The 18,698-nt window shown below is 40.0% G+C and overlaps 1 protein-coding gene across 11 annotated transcripts in view; it reads right to left on the reverse strand.

Annotated features, from left to right (window-relative positions):
* Window positions 1-18,698, reverse strand: part of LOC147033350 (uncharacterized) — a 193,042-nt gene that overhangs the window by 31,216 nt on the left and 143,128 nt on the right. For 10 of the 11 annotated variants that reach the window (XM_085871586.1, XM_085871576.1, XM_085871579.1 and 7 more), the window contains 2 exons: window positions 15,039-15,149; window positions 10,904-11,005 (listed from right to left, as the gene is read on the reverse strand). In XM_085871586.1, coding sequence (XP_085727712.1) covers window positions 10,904-11,005; window positions 15,039-15,149 — 213 coding nt within the window. The remainder of the gene's footprint in view (window positions 1-10,903; window positions 11,006-15,038; window positions 15,150-18,698) is intronic. The other variant, XM_085871585.1, reaches the window with a different exon arrangement.

Consider the following 18,698-nt stretch of genomic DNA (forward strand, 5'->3'; position numbering starts at 1 on the left):
TTCACAACAATATATTTATATTTTTCAGTCGTGTGTTTCATGTAATCCCCAAATTCCTTTTTACTACATAATGTAGAACAATTGTCTCTCCAAAAATTGTTTATATCTATTGAATTTAACTTGAATAAAATAAAAGTATTAGCATTGTTTCTGATGGAACGACAAGGAAGCTGAAAGTACGATTGACTAAGATAAATACAATTACAAGAAGAATGTCTCCCTCTTGTGTAGTAGCTGTCCATTACCGTTTGGTTTCTCTCATTAACACAATCATCAAAGATAACGAGGTTCTTTTTGGATTTATCCAAATCTTGGGGAGACGGTATATCATCCGTATTATCACTCAGATGTTTTTGAATGTTTATAACAATATTTATATTGTTATAACCATATAATAACCATGGTCGGGTTGTCGGCGACTAAACCGTCTCCCCCACCAGGTTTTCTGGTGAGGAGGGTGTTTGGATATGGACACCCAGCAGGATTAAAAACAAAACCTGTCAAAGGGCGGAGGAGCTCCTTGTGAGCCAACGGCCATCCATATCTAGTGCCCAACTGTGTCTGCGGACGTCCTCCTGCAGTTGGGTTACTTCTTATTAGGAGGTTGGTGGCAGGATTTGCACTCCAGCCACCGTAAAACGCTTCATTCCGCAAAACGCAAAAACGCAAAAAAAATCTGAAAACCCACTCCGTGGGAGTACCTCCTGTGCAGCTTCCTTCGCAGGGCAGCTCACCGGATGATGGGATTGGGGCAAAGTTTCGGGACCCCCAATCTTTGATAGGAGGGAAACCACGGGGTAACATCCCTGGGTCAGATTGCGGGAGAGTGTGTCGGAGTGGTGCTGAGGTGTCGTCCACCAGACGGCGGTCTCCTTGGGTTAACCTGAGGCGGTCCCTTCGGGTGGGTGCCTGGAATGTCCTATCCCTAAGAGAGGATGATCACCTGTCTCTGTTATCATCTGAGCTCAAGCGTTTGGACATCGGGATTGCAGCTCTCTCTGAGGTTCGGAGACCGGATTGCGGCGAGATAATGGTGGGTGGTTACACCTACTATTGGTCTGGTCGCTCTGATGGTTACCATACCCAAGGAGTTGCTGTAGCTGTGGCCAATAAGCTGACCCCAATGATAATTGAGGTAACACCGGTCAACGAGCGTATTATGAGATTAAGGATTCGTCACTCCTTAGGTGTCATTTCCCTGGTCTCTATTTATGCTCCGACTGAGGCGAGTGATCTTACCGTGAAGGATGCATTCTACGCCACACTCGAGTCTGTGGTTGATCAGTGCCCCAGACGAGATACACTTCTAGTCTTGGGGGATTTCAATGCATCGACTGGAACTGATAGGGATGGTTATGAGGTGTGTGTTGGTCCCCATGGGTCAGGAACTATGAACCAGAATAGCACTAAGTTCCTTGACTTTGCAAGAAGTCATGGACTTAGGGTGGCTGGTTCATGGTTTCAGCGCCCGCAAGCTCATCGCTGGACTTGGTATTCCAACGCTGGCGGTGTGGCAAAGGAGATTGACCATGTCCTCATTGACGGTCGTTGGAGGATGATCCAGAACTGCAGGGTCTACCGGAGTGCTCAGTTCCTCAATACTGACCACAGGCTTGTTGTAGCAACTCTAAAGCTGCACCTTAAATCCTGGAGAATGGTACCATCCCAGCCTAGGCTGGATGTTGCCAAGCTCAGGGATGAGAGAGTAGCTGAGGAGTTTGCGAACAGGCTGAGTGGACACTTGGGGGTCTGGGTGCTTTAGGGGTCCTGAAGAGTTGTGGAGCACCTTCAAGACCACCGTCCTTGATGTTGCCGGTGGATGCCTTGGAGTTCACCGCAGGGCAAAGAAGAATTTTGTCTCTCAAGGGACACTGGATACCATTGACCAGAGTCGCAGGGCCAGGCTGAATGGCAGAGCTGAGCTGTTCAGGGAGCTGAGGCGTAAAACTGTACGTGCACTGAGGGTGGACAAGGAGGCCTATGTGCGAGGAATCTGTGAGGGGGTAGAGCATCACCTGTGGACAGGTGATTCTCGTCCCCGCTTACAGGGGAATTCGCGCATTACGTTCATCCAAGCCCATCCCTCGGAGCACTGCAGTTCGAGCAGAGAGTGGTAGGCTCTGACAGAGGAGTCTGAAGTGAAGACCCGCTGGGCCGGTTACTTTGAGCGGTTGTACCAGGCTGATCCCCCAGCTGTCGAGTTGGACGTCAAGGGTGTTACAATCCCTGTTGCTGACCCTCGAATCCAACTGTGGTCCACCATCGCTTGTGGAAACACGGGCTGCGGTGAACCAGTTGAAACGGGGCAAAGCTCCAGGGATCTGTGGCATCCATGCTGAACTTCTCAAGGCTGGTGGAAATGCTGCACTCGTGTCGTTGCATGCAGTTTTGTGCTCTGCCTGGAACACAGGCATCATCCCAACTGACTGGAAGAGGGGCCTTGTTGTCCCTCTCTGGAAAGGGAAGGGTGATCGCCAAGACTGCAACAACTACCGAGGGGTGACGCTGCTCTCAGTGCCGGGCAAGGTCTTTGCTCGGATAATTCTTGATAGGGTTCGCCACCATCTGCTTGAGCACCAGCGTCCAGAGCAGTCAGGCTTTACACCAAAGAGGTCAACGATTGACCGTATCCTTGCTCTTCGTGTCCTCACTGAACGCAGACGAGAGTTTCGCCAGGGGCTGCTTGCAGCCTATGTTGATCTCTGTAAAGCGTTCGATTCAGTGAATCGGGATGTCCTCTGGAGGATTCTTGGTCTTCGTGGGGTGCCACCGAAACTGATCGATCTGATGTCTGAACTCTACTCTGGTACTGAGAGTGCTGTGAAGTGTGGTGGTACCGCCTCTGACTTATTTCCAGTTGTTACTGGAGTTCGTCAGATGTGTACTTCCCCCCACACTTTTCAGCACTTGTATGGACTGGATTTTTGGGAGGATGTCGGAGAGATCAAGTTGCGGTGCATCGTTTGGCAATGTCAAGATCTCGGACCTTGATTTTGCAGATGATGCAGTCATCTTTGCGGAGACTTTAGACATCCTCTTGGGGGCCCTCGAGGTGCTGAATGAGGAGTCGGAGCCGTTGGGATTACGGATTTCTTGGGTCAAAACAAAGATCCAGGCTTTCGGTGACATCTTGGATGCTGCTGTCCTGTCTGTGTCTGTTTGTGGTGAGGATGTGGAGGGCGTGGGATAGATTCACTTACCTTTGGCAGTGATATTCATGTCTCCGCAGGTTGTGAGCCGGAGGTTAATAGACGTCTGGGACGGGCCTGGGGAGTCATGGGTGCACGGGACCATGGGGTTGGGCGCTGCCGGTACCTGTGCGGGAGGACGAAAGTCCGAGTCTTCAGGTCCTTGGTACTTCCAGTCTTGCTCTATGGGTGCGAGACTTGGACTTTGACCAAGGATCTGAGACGGAGACTTAATTCCTTTGGTACCAGGTCTCTTCGGAGAATCCTTGGCTATCGCTGGTCGGATTTTGTGTCCAACGAGCGGTTGCTGAGAGAGACTCGGATGAGATTTGTTACATGCATAGTCCGTGAGCGTCAGCTGCGGCTGTATGGACATGTGGCTCGTTTTCCTGACGCTGATCCTGCTCACCAGATTCTCTCAGCGAGGGAGTCTCATGAGTGGAGGAGGCCAGTGGGCCGACCACGTGCCTCATGGTTGCAGCAGGTTGACCATCATCTCAAGGAGATGGGGATGGGCCTGGCATCTGCCTGGGGGATGGCCAGACGGAGGCCCCTGGAGTACCGGCGGAAAGTGGACGCAGCGACGCGCTGTTCTGGCACATGCTCCCATACCTGACCTGACCTGGTTTTGATTTCTTTTTACATCTCTGTGTATCACAAAATAGTTGTATTATATCTTCAATGTTAAAATCATTTAGGTTTTTTTGAAGTTTAAATAAACCGATTATATCTTCTTTTTGAAGACCAGCATTAAAACCTTGTGAGAGTAGTTGATACTCTGGTTGAAAACTCGACTTTGTGAAAATTATTAAATTATCATAATCTAAAAAGTTGGGAGTGAGGAGCATCTTTAAAAGTAAGCAGGTTTTTCCACATCCACTTGAACCAACTATGAGGCATCTTAATGAATTTGGGAGATTTTTATGGTTGTCAAATTTTATCTTATTTTCCCAAATGGGTAAAAAATCATTCATTTATATATTTGGAAAACAGGTTATTTAATTTATTATTGCCTTTTTTCGAAATTCTATATTTTATCCTAAGTTCAGGTTTAATTTCAAGATAATCCATTATTTTATTTATGCAATATCTTGTGTTGATATTTCCCTGAAAATCACATCCATGAATAATATATAACAACAATCCTTTGAACATTTCTCTAATACGTTCAGTTTCTTCCCTTGTAAGGAAAGGTGTGTTATCACCCTCGTACTTTACATTCATTTCTCTAATCAATCTTGTAAAGTAATTCATTTTTGGTGTAAATCTAAAAGAATTATTTTCCTTTTTATATTTTTGATTATCATTAATTAGAAGATAATCACAGAATATACATTGTTTATAGGCTTTTGACTCTGTGTTTAATCCCCGTCTTTCACACGCAGGACAATTCTCAAATTTGCCATATGGGGAATCATGGAATTCAAGAGGCTCAAAATCGAGTAAACTATTCATATTTATAAAGTAAAACTTTACTTAAACTGAAATTCATCTTCGATATCATCTTCGATACTTTCAGAATCATCTATACTTTCATAACTATCATTTGAACACCAACTCTCGGTGCCATAACTATCGTTTGAATGCAAACTCTCGTTATCATAATCACTCTCATAATCTTCAAAATCTTCAGTTGAATATTGACTCATTTAATTAGTAGAAAAAACATTACCATCGATATCGATATACATTTTTTCATGAACAGATTCAACTGCTGCATTTTTTATATTAAAGGTAATTTTAAAATGATCCTTAACTACAATTGAACGAAATGCCATTTCACCTGATATATTAACATCCTTTATTTCATCAGGATTTATATCTTTCGGGTTGTTGAAAAAAATACAAATTTCTCCTTGCATATTACAGATGGTCTTATCTTTTCTTTCTAAAGCTTCAACCATAAGGTTTTTATTTTTTGATAACTTTTCTTGTTTCATTGCTTTTCCTAGTTTTGAATATATTGCCAGAAGGAGAGGAGAAACTTTTGTTAGAGATACCTTCATTGATGTTCTTCCAGGTATACTAAAAGCCCTTCCCCTGAAGTAAATTGAAGAACTCATCATATCCACCATAATTGTTTTTATCCAATAGTTGTTATATTTATCTTTGTTCAATTTTACATCCTTGACATATTTCTCAGTATCTTTAACAAATGAAGAGATTGATTGAAACTTGTCTTTTGTGTCTTGAAACATTGTATTTATTAAGTGAAAAAGTTGGAGGATAAGATGGTTTTAAGCACAGATTCACCTGTAAAATAGACTAAATTTTCATCAAGAAAATTTTAGTGTAAGCACAGATTCGCCTGTAAAATAAATGAAATTTTCATCAAGAAAATTTTAGTTTAAGTACAGATTCCCCTGTAAAATAAATGAAATTTTCATCAAGAAAACTTTAGTTTAAGCACAGATTCACCTGTAAAATAAACGAAATTTTCATCAAGAAAATTTTAGTTTAAGCAAAGTTTTATTATATAAATATGGTGAATACAACGTACTGTGATGTTTGTAATCACGAATATAAACATTATAGAAAACACCTCCGAACCAACAAACACACATTTAATGTATTTCATAAAATATCTCCTCTTGAGTTGAAAAGAAAACATTGTGATATCTGCTCAAAGGATGTTTTGAAGAGTAGTTATAATAGACATCTTCAATCACAAAAACACAAGAAAAATGAGTTTAAAGTAAAGGGAGACTATTATATTGAAAACACTGATGGGGCATTTAAAGGGCATATAAAAATAAGGATTTTTCAATTTGGAGAACCCGGTCCATCATCAATAGTTGAATCAATTGAAATAGTGAAACCTGATGTTGAAAAATTTATTAAAAAGACATTAAAAAAATGAAAACTTTAAAGTTTTATATGGGAGTGAAAATGAATATGAAAAGACAAGATGAAGAACAAACTCCTTATATGAGAACAGATCTTCATTTTATAACATCATTTCAAGATTTTTTGAATAGTGGGGTTTATGAAGAACTATCAAGGCAAGAGGAGGATGTTGATAATACAGTGGTAGGAAGTGGATTCAATATTAAAAAAATCATCTTTTTAGATATACACATTCTAAAATCAAACCCTCTTAAAGCTTCTTCTTATATTGAATTACCAAAAGAAATAAAACGAAAGAAGGCAGTTGTTAATATTAAGAATAATGATAATAAATGTTTTCTCTGGTCTGTTCTTGCTCACTTACATCCACCAAAATGTAATTCAGAAAGAGTAAAACAATATATGAAATATGAGAATACCTTGGACATTAAAGATTTTAAATTCCCAATGCCACTAACAGATATTCCTAAATTTGAGAAAAAGAATAATCTTTCTATTAATGTATATGGATTAACGGATACAAACAAAGTTCAAATATTAAAAATTTCAAACAACTATAAAAATGAAGAAACACACATTGATCTTTTATATTTTAGTGTTGGAAAGAATTCACATTACACATACATCAATAATTTATCAAGATTAATCTCTTCTCAGGTATTCAGAACAGCAAACAAAATATATCCTTGTAAGCGATGTCTTAATTCATTTCATACAAAAGAACGATTAGAACAACATTCAAAATATTGTAGTAATCATAAATCAGCTGTAATTACAATGCCTAAACCTGGTGAAAAGATTTCTTTTGAAGATTATAATAAATCTATCATGCACCCATTTGTGATATACGCTGATTTTGAATGTATCCTTAAAAAGATAAATACTGCTTCTCCTAATCCAAAAGAACCATATACAAATAAATATCAAAAACATATTCCTTGTGGTTTCTGTTATTATATCAAATCATCTGTTGGAGAAAAGTATAATAAACTTGAACAGTATAGTGGAAAAAATGCTTCACAAGAGTTTGTAAAACGATTAGAAAAGGATTGTATAAGACTAACTAAATTAATGAAAGAAACAAATAAACCGATGAAATTAACCATAGAAGAAAAATTAGAATTTAGAAAGAACAATATCTGTCATATTTGTGAGGAGGAAATTGAGGAGTCTAAAGTTAGGGATCATTGTCATCTTACTGGTAAATATAGAGGTCCCGCTCATTCCTGTTGTAATCTTAATTATAAATTACCTTCTTTTATTCCAGTCTTTCTTCACAACAGCGCCAACTATGATACACATCTATTTATAAATGAACTTTCAAAAACACCAGGGAATATTTCTGCCATAACAAACACAAGTCAAAAGTATATTTCATTTACAAAAATGATACTCACAAAACCTATAACTCGTATTCGGTTTCTTGATTCTTACAAGTTTATGGGAACACCACTAGCCAACCTCGCATCAAATCTAAGCTCCACGGGCTCTTTTCCAAATCTTAATTCATTCTTTCCAAAAGAGGAAATTCTAACTAAAGAGGAAATTCAGATTAAAGAGAGAATTCAAAGTAAAGAGGAAATTCTAATTAATGAGGAAATTAATGAAGAAATTCTTACTGAAGATGAAATTCTAATTATACAGAAAATTCGAACAAAGAATGAAATTCTAACTAAAGAGGAAATTCTGATTATAGATGAAATTCTGATTAAAGAGGGAATTCTAACTAGAGAGGAAATTGAAACAAGGAATGAAATTCAAAGTAAAGAGAAAATTCTTACAAGTAAGGGAATTTATCCTTATGGTTATATGGATTCATTTATGAGATTTAAAGAAACACAACTTCCTTCAAAAGAAAGTTTCTATAATAACCTTTATGAAGAAGAGATAAGTGATAAGGAATATAAACACGCACAAGAAATTTGGAAAATATTTAAGATAAAGAACCTTGGAGAATATCATGATTTCTATCTAAAAACAGATGTTTTATTGTTAGCTGATGTGTTTGAAGCTTTTAGATCACTCTGTCATAATAAAAATTGTTATGGATTAGATCCTGCCCACTATTTCACAGCTCCTGGTTTAGCTTGGAGTGCAATGTTGAAAATGACAAAACAAGATATAGATTTAGTCAGCGATGTTGATATGCTTTTGATGATTGAGAAGTCCAAGAGAGGTGGAATATCACAAGTATGTTCAAAAAGATATGCTAAAGCAAATAATAAATATCTTCCAAATTATGATAGTGAAAAAGATAGTAATTATTTGATGTATTTTGATGCTAATAATTTGTATGGATGGGCAATGTCTCAATCTCTGCCTTATGGTAAATTAGAGTGGGTGGAAGAAAAGGATTATGAAAAGGCTTTGATGAATATTGTTAATTCTTCTCAAGAGGAATTGAATGACAAAGAAGAAGGTTATTATTTTGAAGTTGATTTGAAGTACCCGAGTGATCTTCATAATAAGCATAAAGACCTTCCTTTTGCATGTGAGAAAGAAACCCTAAAGAAAGAATGGTTCAGTGATTATCATAAAAGTTTTAATATTAAAGGCAAATCAACAGAAAAGTTATTAACAACATTCTATGATAAAGAGGGATATGTTTTGCATCAAAGGAACTTGAGACAATATTTATCTGCTGGGTTGAGAGTAGCTAAAATTCATAGAGTTTTAAAATTTAAACAAAGTCCTTGGATGAAAAAGTATATTAAATTCAATACAGATATGAGAACAAATACAAAAGTAAAATTTGAAGGGGAATTCTATAAATTGATGAATAATGCTGTCTTTGGAAAGACAATGGAGAATGTTAGAAACAGGCAAAACATTAGATTTGCAACATCTTGGAAAGAAGCTTCTAGATTGATAAATAAACCAAGTTTTGAGAGAGAAGAGGTTTTTTCAGAGAACTTTTCTGCTATTCATATGAAAAAGGAAAGTATTGTCATGGATAAACCAATTTATATTGGAACAGCAGTTCTTGATTTATCAAAGATATTGATGTATGATTATTTGTATAATGATTTAAAGAAAGAGTATGGTGAAAATGTTTCATTGTTGTATATGGACACTGATAGTTTTATTCTAGATATAAAAACTGACGATGTTTATAAAGATATAAAGAAAAACATTGGAGTATATGATACAAGTAATTTTAGTAAGAAGAGTGAGTTATTTTCAAAAAAGAATGAAAAGGTTATTGGTAAGTTTAAGGATGAGTAGGGTGGAAAAGTAATGAGTGAGTTTATTGGATTGAGAGCAAAGGCATATGCTTATAAGTATGGTGATCAGATTGATAAAAGGTTAAAGGGAATAAAGAAATATGTAATAAAGAAATCAATAACTTTTAGAAATTATTATAATTGTTTGATGAATAAGAAAGAAGAATATAGGAAAATGAATACAATAAGAAGTTATAAACATAAGATATATAGTGAAGAAGTAAATAAAAAGGCATTAGGAGCCTTTGATGATAAGAGATTTATTTTAGATAATGGAATAGATTGTGTTCCATATGGGTATTGTATGATAGAGTGTATAAAATAGATTGTGTCCCATATGGGTATTGTATGATAGAGTGAATAGAATAGATTGTGTTCCATATGGGCACAAGTTTTAACGATGGGAAGATGGGTTAGGGTTTTTAAGGGCTACCGCCGCGTTTTTCACAATATATAAATGGCCGAACCAAGTATTAGTCAAACTAAAGAGTGGAGAAAATCTCAGTCTTGGTATATAAATGGAAAACATAATGAATGTGAAAAATATCAAATAAGTCTTATTGAAAAAATATCTAAAACAAAGGTAAATAAAACAAATATGCGAATCAATTTAAAAACCAATAAGTTAGAGGATGTAAAGAAAATAATAAATATGTTTGAATGGAGTGAAAAATTTGATGGTTATCAATTGAACAATGGAAAAATAATTTACTACAATATCAAAATGATATGCAACTCAGGAGGTGGTCAGATGAGATCATTAAGAGAAGTTTATCATTTCGTAATGGCACAAAAGGGGTATCTTAAAAAATATAAAGATTCAAATGTTTTGTTTTTCAATATTTTAGATGGGGATTATTGTGCAAAGAAAATTAAACTATTGAAGGAATTTGAGAATGAACAAATGTTTATAGGTTCAATGAGTGAGCTAAACAATATGCATTGGTTATTTGATGAAGAGTGCCCCGAGGCTTAGACGTTTCAGATATTTCTTTAGAATCACCTTTAACAAATCTTTATCTTGTTGTATGGGTTATTTGATAAAGAGTGTCCCGGGGCTTAGACGTTTCAGATATTTCTTTAGAATCACCTTTAACAAATCTTTATCTTGTTGTATGGGTTATTTGATAAAGAGTGTCCCGGGGCTTAGACGTTTCAGATATTTCTTTAGAATCACCTTTAACAAATCTTTATCTTGTTGTATGGGTTATTTGAATAGAGAGCCCCTAGGTTAAAAGGGGAGACAAATAAATATACCTTGGGCTGAAAAGGGGATTTATTTTTTTAGGGGAAAAAAAGAAAAATTTCATGGCTGAAAATCCCCCATTCATTTACATGGGGAAAAGTGAGCCAGAACCAGTATTCTTTACCTACATATATATATATATATATATATATATATATATATATATATATATATATATATATATATATATATATATATATATAATAACTTCCTTGTTGCTTCTTTTTTTTCCCAGGGACTCCCTCACTGAGAATGGTTAAGGACCTGTTTGGACTTCTCGTACACTCTTCTAAAAAACTACACTCCCTGATCCTGAAATTCCAATATGTATTTGTATGCAGGTGAGATATTCAAAATAATAAAGGAAAATGTGTGGGAAATTAGGAATTGTAACAAACCTTCACAATGATTTTCAAGTTGTGCATCTTCACATGCTTTTGTTTCTTGGACATCTGTATTTACAAATTTGTCCGGTTCGCTCTTCACTTTCTCCAATAGTACTGAAAAGGAAAAGCAGTCATTGCAAAATCCTAGTATTTCTGTGACAATCAAAATGAGGAATATCACTTGCCATGAATGAACAAGTACTTTGCACAAGTGGATAATAGATGACACCGAATTTGTGTACATGGGAAAAAACCCTCAATTTCCCAGGAGCATTGGACACGAGGGTTGTTTCTGTGGGATACTGTGAGAGTTGCACACACTTTCAGCCCATTATCAAGGAAAGCAATCTTTCTTTTGTTATACCATCGCTGTAAAACATAAAAACAACCAACGTTTTCCCTGTCAGGGATAGTCTGAGGTAATTGGTTGTGTTTGAAGGGGCAGGTAAAAATAAGGTAAAATCGAGGTTAGATCGATATTTGGGATAGGTAAAATAAACAGGAGCCGGTATTTTTAGTAATGTCAATTGGACAATGCAGTCATATGGAATCTCGGTTGGAGAAACATCCAGGAGAGAGAAAGGGAAAGGGAAAGGGAAAGGGAAAGGGAAAGGGAAAGGGAAAGGAAAAGGGAAAGGGAAAGGGAAAGGGAAAGGGAAAGGGAAAGGGAAAGGGAAAGGGAAAGGGAAAGGGAGAGAGAGAGAGAGAGAGAGAGAGAGAGAGAGAGAGAGAGAGAGAGAGAGAGAGAGAGAGAGAGAGAGAGAGAGAGAGAGAGAGAGAGAGAGAGAGAGAGAGAGAGAGAGACAGTGGTGTAGCTTGTCTTTTTTGCCAGTGTGAAACCACAACTAGGGACAGTGGAGGGACTCATCGGCACAGACGCTTAGGACGGCAACATCTGTATCAGGAGGACTTTTTGACTACTCCCGTGTGGTTTGTCGAAGCATGGAATGCATGCAATATCGTGGGAGTATCTGCTTCCTCATGATCAGACCCGAGTTATTCTGAGACTGTAACTGACCTTAATATATTGGATAAAGCATCCACATAATCCTTAAATCCACCAGCAAGAAAAACCCTCTTTCCAACCAGCAGTATCTTGGAGCCATTGTGATTCTCACAGTCACTCAGAAATGCAACCACATTGGTCTTGTTGACAAGATTGCTGATGTGCTTGACCCCTTGCTTTGGGATTGAGGCATTTTCCCAGCGATCTTCAAATGCAAAGGAGCTTGACATGCTCTCCTGGTTTGATGGATTCTCGTCTTTCATGTCAGTCAAAAATAATGTCAACTCTGTCACAGCCCTCTTGGTTCAATGAGGCAGTGAGCATATCCTCGTACCTAATCTGCAAATTCTCTAAATGTAGTCTGCCAGGTTTTCACCATTTGCATGGTCATCATTCCATTCAGTATATCAGCCACTAACACTCATCTGGCTGAAGTAGGGAGCCTTGGTTGAACATACACTTCCTTCTGAAGCTCAGATAGCAGAATACTCCGAACTCCCCCCCCTCTCCCACCCACGAGTTCTATCTCTTTGCACATTAAAGATTATGGGCACTGACATATATATTTAGAGGAGCAATTTCTGTGCCATATTATAGGGTTAGGTTCATTGGCCGCTTCAAAGTCAGGTCAGAGTCTATCATGAACGTCATCTTCCCAATGTTTCAAGGCCTTTGTGAACTTCAAGGTACTGGGTTCTGTAGCACTTTTGGTGATCCTATTTACACTTTGTGCAAAAATATTGAGAGATTGTAGTGAACCGAAGATGTACATTAGACCTTTACCTTTGACCGTTTCACCTCAAATTCATCGTTTCATCAGAGCATGTGAAGACATGCCTGGTGTTGGCATCATGGTTACGGTGGTGGGCTTGGGATCCTAGGATCCTGAGTTCAAATCCCACTCGGCTGTTGAATTAATACCAGGTGGGGTTGACTCAACCTGTCATTCTTCCAAGGCTGGCAAAATGAGTGCCAGCTTGCTGGTATCCTGTGTCGGAGTGGCGACCAGTCCAGGATTGTGCCCAATAGCCAAGGAGACTGCTTAGGCAGCACCAACGCTCTGCACAGAGTATGGTCCCGATGTATGTATGTATGTATGTATGTATGCATTATGTATGTGGTGAAGACAAACTTGCATGCCAGCTTTGGTGAGCATATCTTAATTTGCTCTTGACTTTTCATGTGCATAAACTAGCACACCCCCGAATGTATGGATGCCCAAATAACCAAGACGGTCCCGCACCCCAGCTTTAATTGCACTAAGATAGCCAATAAGTGATACCACAATTTCATAGTACAACAGACCTAGAAATGCTCCGAAGATCTTATAAAAACTTAACCAAGTGCCAAACCTTGTGCAACGACATCATTTTTACCTGACAATAGCTGCTGGACTACACCTATTATATTATATGTTTCCTCCAAAGTAGGTACAGGTACAACTCGGGAGAGCGCAAACTTCCACCAGGCTGAACAGTTTATGTTTTGTATCCTACTCATAGGCTGAATCTGGATTTGGACCCCAACAAAAATCTAATCGGCTTGTTCTTGTCACCTACCTAACGCATCCACAAAGTTTGTCATAATCCGTCCACAACTTTTTGAAATATCATGCAATATTTTATTTTTGGCCCTAATGACTCAATAGTGAAGAATCACTTTTAAAAAATTGAACAGTTATTGGATCTCGATCTGGATCGTCACCAAAATCTAATCAATTCATCCTTGTCACACACCCAACCTGTCCACCAAGTTTTGTCAAAATCCATCCATAATGTTTTGAGATATTCTTCTCACAGACAGACAAACAGGGGAGAAAATATAACCTCCATCCATCTGCAGTGGCAGAGGTAAAGATTCTTTCGTTTTCACAACATGCTACGTGAGAAAAACCTTCAGATAATCTCAAATAAAATACAATCTTAAGGAAGATTAACCACGGGGAAGATCGTTACTTAAAATAATATATGTATATGAAAGGAGCAGCAGTTTTCTGTCTGTCTGTCTGTCTGTCATGCTAAATCTTTACGTCTGGAACCTCATTACGACATAGGATGGCTGAGTCCACTATACATCTGCCATTTTGATTTTCATGCAGTTCTGGCCTAACATCATCAAACCGATCATATTCACAATTGCCATGCTCTACCTTTATGTTTTCCGTTCAGTGTGAAACACAAACAAAGCGATCGTTAAAATGATCATCAAATATCGAAAGGATAGGGGTCACGGGCCTTTCAACGACACAGCATGTATCGGCCTTAGGCTTCATGCATGAGGGCTGACCAACAGGCCGCCAAAGTAATATAGTTTTCGTAATGATAACAACAATAAGCATGGTGTTGGCTTAGTGGTTAGGGTGGCGGCTTGGGATCCCAGGGTCCTGAGTTCAAGCCCCGTTGGCTGCTGAATTAACACCAGGGGGTTGACTCAGCCTGTCATCCTTCCGAGGTCGGCGAAATGAGTACCAGTGTACTGGTCCCGGTGTATGCCCCGGTTAGAAGAGGTGTACCATATCCCTGTGTGTCGTAAGAGGCGACCAGGGTTGGCGTCAGGAAGGGCATCCGACCATAAAACATTTCCTCAAGAAAAAGCCAAACCCCTGCACAGCAGGGAAAAATGGCTGTAAAAACGGTCACTGTAATGATGACAACAAAATCAACAATGATCGTAAAACTGCAATCCCTTTGGCGTGACTGCAAAGTTACTGGAATAACGGGACTTAAAGCGGTACCATTGAATAACGAATTAGCCTATGTTTCTTAATGCAGTAATATTGTTACTGGTGAAGTTCCGTATGTCCAGCTGTAACTAAATAGCCTACATTTGATAATAATATCATTTTTGTCAAAATCATTACAATAGTGCAACGTTCATTAAGAAAAAAAACGTTCAGATAATCTCAAATATAACACAATTTTAGAGACACACCACAGGGAAGAATATCGTTGCATAAAATAATGTTTTACAAACTGATAAGGATAATAGATATCAGAGAATCTGACCTGATCAGGTGGAAAATTCACCAAGTCATGAAACTCAACACATTTATTTTCACTATTTTATTATCCTTTTGTTTTTTGAAACACAAACTGCATTGTCAAACTAAACAAAGCAAAATGTTTCAGCATTATCACAAACCTTCATGGTGATGGCTTTGGAGCAATGAAAGTTTGGACTCTTTCGGGAAGAGTGCATCCAGGTGCTCATCCAAGTTCGGCTCCGTTTTCAATTTCACCTTCAACAATAAATCTAAACAATAAATAAAAAAACACCTTTTAGAAAGTTTGGGTCACAAACCGAAAACATTGCATACGAACATGTAAAAGTAGTATACAGAACTTGCGGTTGTTGTTTTTTTCATAACTTCAAGATAATGTTAAATGTTAAAGAATAAACATGAGGAAAGCAGAGAAATAAATGCTCCGAGTAAAATATGTCCATACGTCAGCCTCCGTATTTGAGTGTATCGACACGTCAGCGCGATATGTATGGAGAGGTTCTGGGCTGAAAGTGTCAAAATCTCTGAAGAGCGAAGCCCAGCTTTTGATCCAGGCAATATGAAAATTAGTTATTTGCTTACCGGTTAATAAGGTTCTTTATGTGTACAAATATTTTGAGGCTTGCAATCAAGATAAAGTTTCAAGGTCTTCCATGAGTTTTGCTACTTTTTCTTTACAGGAACGGGGCTTATGGAAGAGGAAGGTATAACTGACCGTGAGACAAACATCAAGGGAATGAACGAACAGGAAATAGGAAATGGAGGAAACTAGCAAGTAAAATGGTTCAGTGAGGAAACGTTAACGGGGGTAATAAAGATCATGGATCAGAATTGTGGATTAAGATGTGGCAGGACAATGGTAACTTGAAGTCTTGGAAGGAAGAATGAAATGGAACATATTTTGGAAGGTGATTTCATAGACAGGAGAAATGAGGAATAAAAGAGTTGAGGTGTGCAATCATGGTTATTTTGGAAGTTTAACCAGGAGGGGTTATTGACAAAATGCATGCATCCTGCAGTTGTTGGGGAAGGTCAGAGGACTGAGAGAGCAGAGGGAGCAATGTTGGAGAATAGACGGGAGTAAACCGCTGATAATTTAAAAACGCCATAAACACTACCAGTCAAAATTTTAAGAACACCCCCATTTTTCAGTTTTTACTGAAATTTAAGCAGTTCAAGACCAGTGAATAACCTGAAATGGTACAAAGTTCAGCGGTAAACAGCCAGAGGTTAAAAAAACTTTAGGTTACCAAAAACTGAGAAATAATGTAAATTTCAGAGTTGTTAAAAAAGGCCCTTTTCAGGGAACAAGTAATGGGTTAGCAACTGCAGCTGTTCTGCGCATATATATATATATATATATATATATATATATATATATATATATATATATATATATATATATATATATATATATATATATATATATATATATATATATATATATATATATATATATATATATATATTGTTGCGGATTCGCGCCCGCCGGCGTGCGAGCGGCCACGTAACTCGAATCGCGGCACGTCGCCCACCGGACGGACAATCCCGTCGTGACCCTCTCGGACTAATGCCGGGAACTAGTCACGGGTGGGCCTTTCGGCCTCACCACGATCGTGCCAATCGGCCCCCCGCGTGGGATAGGGTTGCTCGCCAAATTCGACCTACCTAAGTACCCACACGGAGGGTAGACCGGGCGATCGCACCCCGCCGCAGGTCGACTTCGGACACGGGCCACTTTAAGCGACCCGTTCCGTACTATCGGGATAACCGAGCGGTGTTATCGTCAACCTCGACGGTTCGATTAATTATTGGGCGTATTTAGCCCACGACCCACCCTATACGTGAAGTAAGATGGAGATTAAATAAAGGAAAAGACGAAGCGAAACGGGAAAAACAGTTCAACATAAAGCACATTTATTCCGCGCAAACGGAAAGCACACATATACAATTATACACCAAAAGCAAATATAAAAGTCGAAGAAACACAACAATTCTGCACAAAAAGCAAATGCAACAATGCAGATCTACTACCGACTACCGAGCACACGGCAACACTTATACAGTTTTACTTCACAGACGGCGCCGACAACACATATACTCAAAACAAAAGAAAAAGGGACCACCCTCAACGATGAGGGGGCAGACGGGCCTGGGGCCGAGACCGCGTCGAGCCTACCCGTCTGGTGATGAGCCGCAAAATGGCGGTGGCGCCCGACTCCGCGGGCCTCGCTGGCACTGCCTGGTATGGGGTGGGAACGGGGCCCCCTTCTCGCACTATCTCAGCGCGGGGGGAAACAGGAGGGGGTTGTTGATGCTCGGGGGAATGAGGATATCTCGCTGGCTCGGGTCCCGCGACGAGCGTCTCCACCGCGACCTCGGTCGCGTTACCGGCCTCCCCTCTCCTCAGCGCCCCGACTCTGACACGAGCGCCCTCTCGACTGCCTTCGCCGCCGCCACCTCTCCAACTCTCCCACTCTCCTCAGCTCCGTCCAACTGCTTTCTCCGACTCTTCTCTTCTCAACTCTCCTTGACTGACTCAACTCAACTGCCTCCAACTCTTCCCAACTCAACTGCTTCCAACTCTTCCCACCTCAACTGCCTTTTGGCGAGCGAACGCGGCCCTTTATAGCCCCGTGGCTTCGCCCCTTCATCTTCGACCCTTTACCTCTGGCTGGCTCCCCATTGGACAGAGGAAAAGTGGGCGTGAATGCTTTTTGATCCGCGAATCTGCATATAGCGATTATACTCCGACGCACCTGGAGGCGGGGCCAAATCGCCCCATGCTCGCTGATAGGACGGAACAGAAGTGGGCGTGAATCGTTTTTGATCCGATTTCTTCGGAAAGGCTGGTGTTTTTGCACCCGCCGCTCGGCGCGCGCCCTGCACGAGTCCAGGATCGGTGTCCACAAGCGGCGCGGGAATGGCGGTGATGCGATGGTTGCGAGAGCGAGATGTGACAGCAAGGGTCGTGGCTGTGGTTGTGAAGCAGCGTTGCGGTTGGTGGTTGTTGTGTGATGGCTGTTGAGACGTGGTTGGTGGTGGTAGTAATGGCGGCTGGTCCAAAATAAAGATAGTAAAAGAAAAACGGCTATCTAGAAGGGTCGCAGCCCGAATGAATGACATTTATTCACTCGAAACAACGGGTTTGGGCCTAACTACACATATACTTACAGAGATATCTCACCTAAGGGACCTGAATGGTGGTTTGCGAATTTCGTCAACCACAACACTACCCCTCCCCTTTTTACAGACTCGTCCTGAGTCGTCAAATTTTCGTGTGCCATCATGTGTAGTTTTCCCCTAGTACATTTTACCTACGGATCCCTGAGTGCGACATTCATGGTATTCGTGTCCCCAAAATAAATAACCTGAGGGCTGAGTAACTACCTAAACAAACTCACTCACACGGACGACTTAAATAAAATTGCCGGCGCTAGGACAGACATGCCGGGGGCACACTCATATTTACAGTACATCTTAACCTTAACTTACAAATTTTACACCAAACCATGGCCCAGGATCAATGGTCTCTGCAAAAAGAAAGCAGTTAGCAGGGAGCCAGGCTGCTCGCATGCAGTCTCTGGCTCAAACAATGCAGGTGACAGGGAACGTGGCCGGTTGCTCACACGCAGTCCAAGGCCTTCCCTTTTGAACTGAACGCAGTGAACCACAACGGTGCATGGGCTGCACAAACGCAGTCTCCGTGCCAGCTCAAGTGGCACACGCAATGCACACAACGGATGGATGGATGGACACAAACATGGTGCACGGGCCGCCACTGCAGGCCCGTGTTGTAG

This window comes from Eptatretus burgeri, chromosome 2 (assembly GCF_056783735.1).
Source record: "Eptatretus burgeri isolate ZD-2024b chromosome 2, Ebu_testis_v1, whole genome shotgun sequence".
Lineage (NCBI taxonomy): Eukaryota > Metazoa > Chordata > Myxini > Myxiniformes > Myxinidae > Eptatretus > Eptatretus burgeri.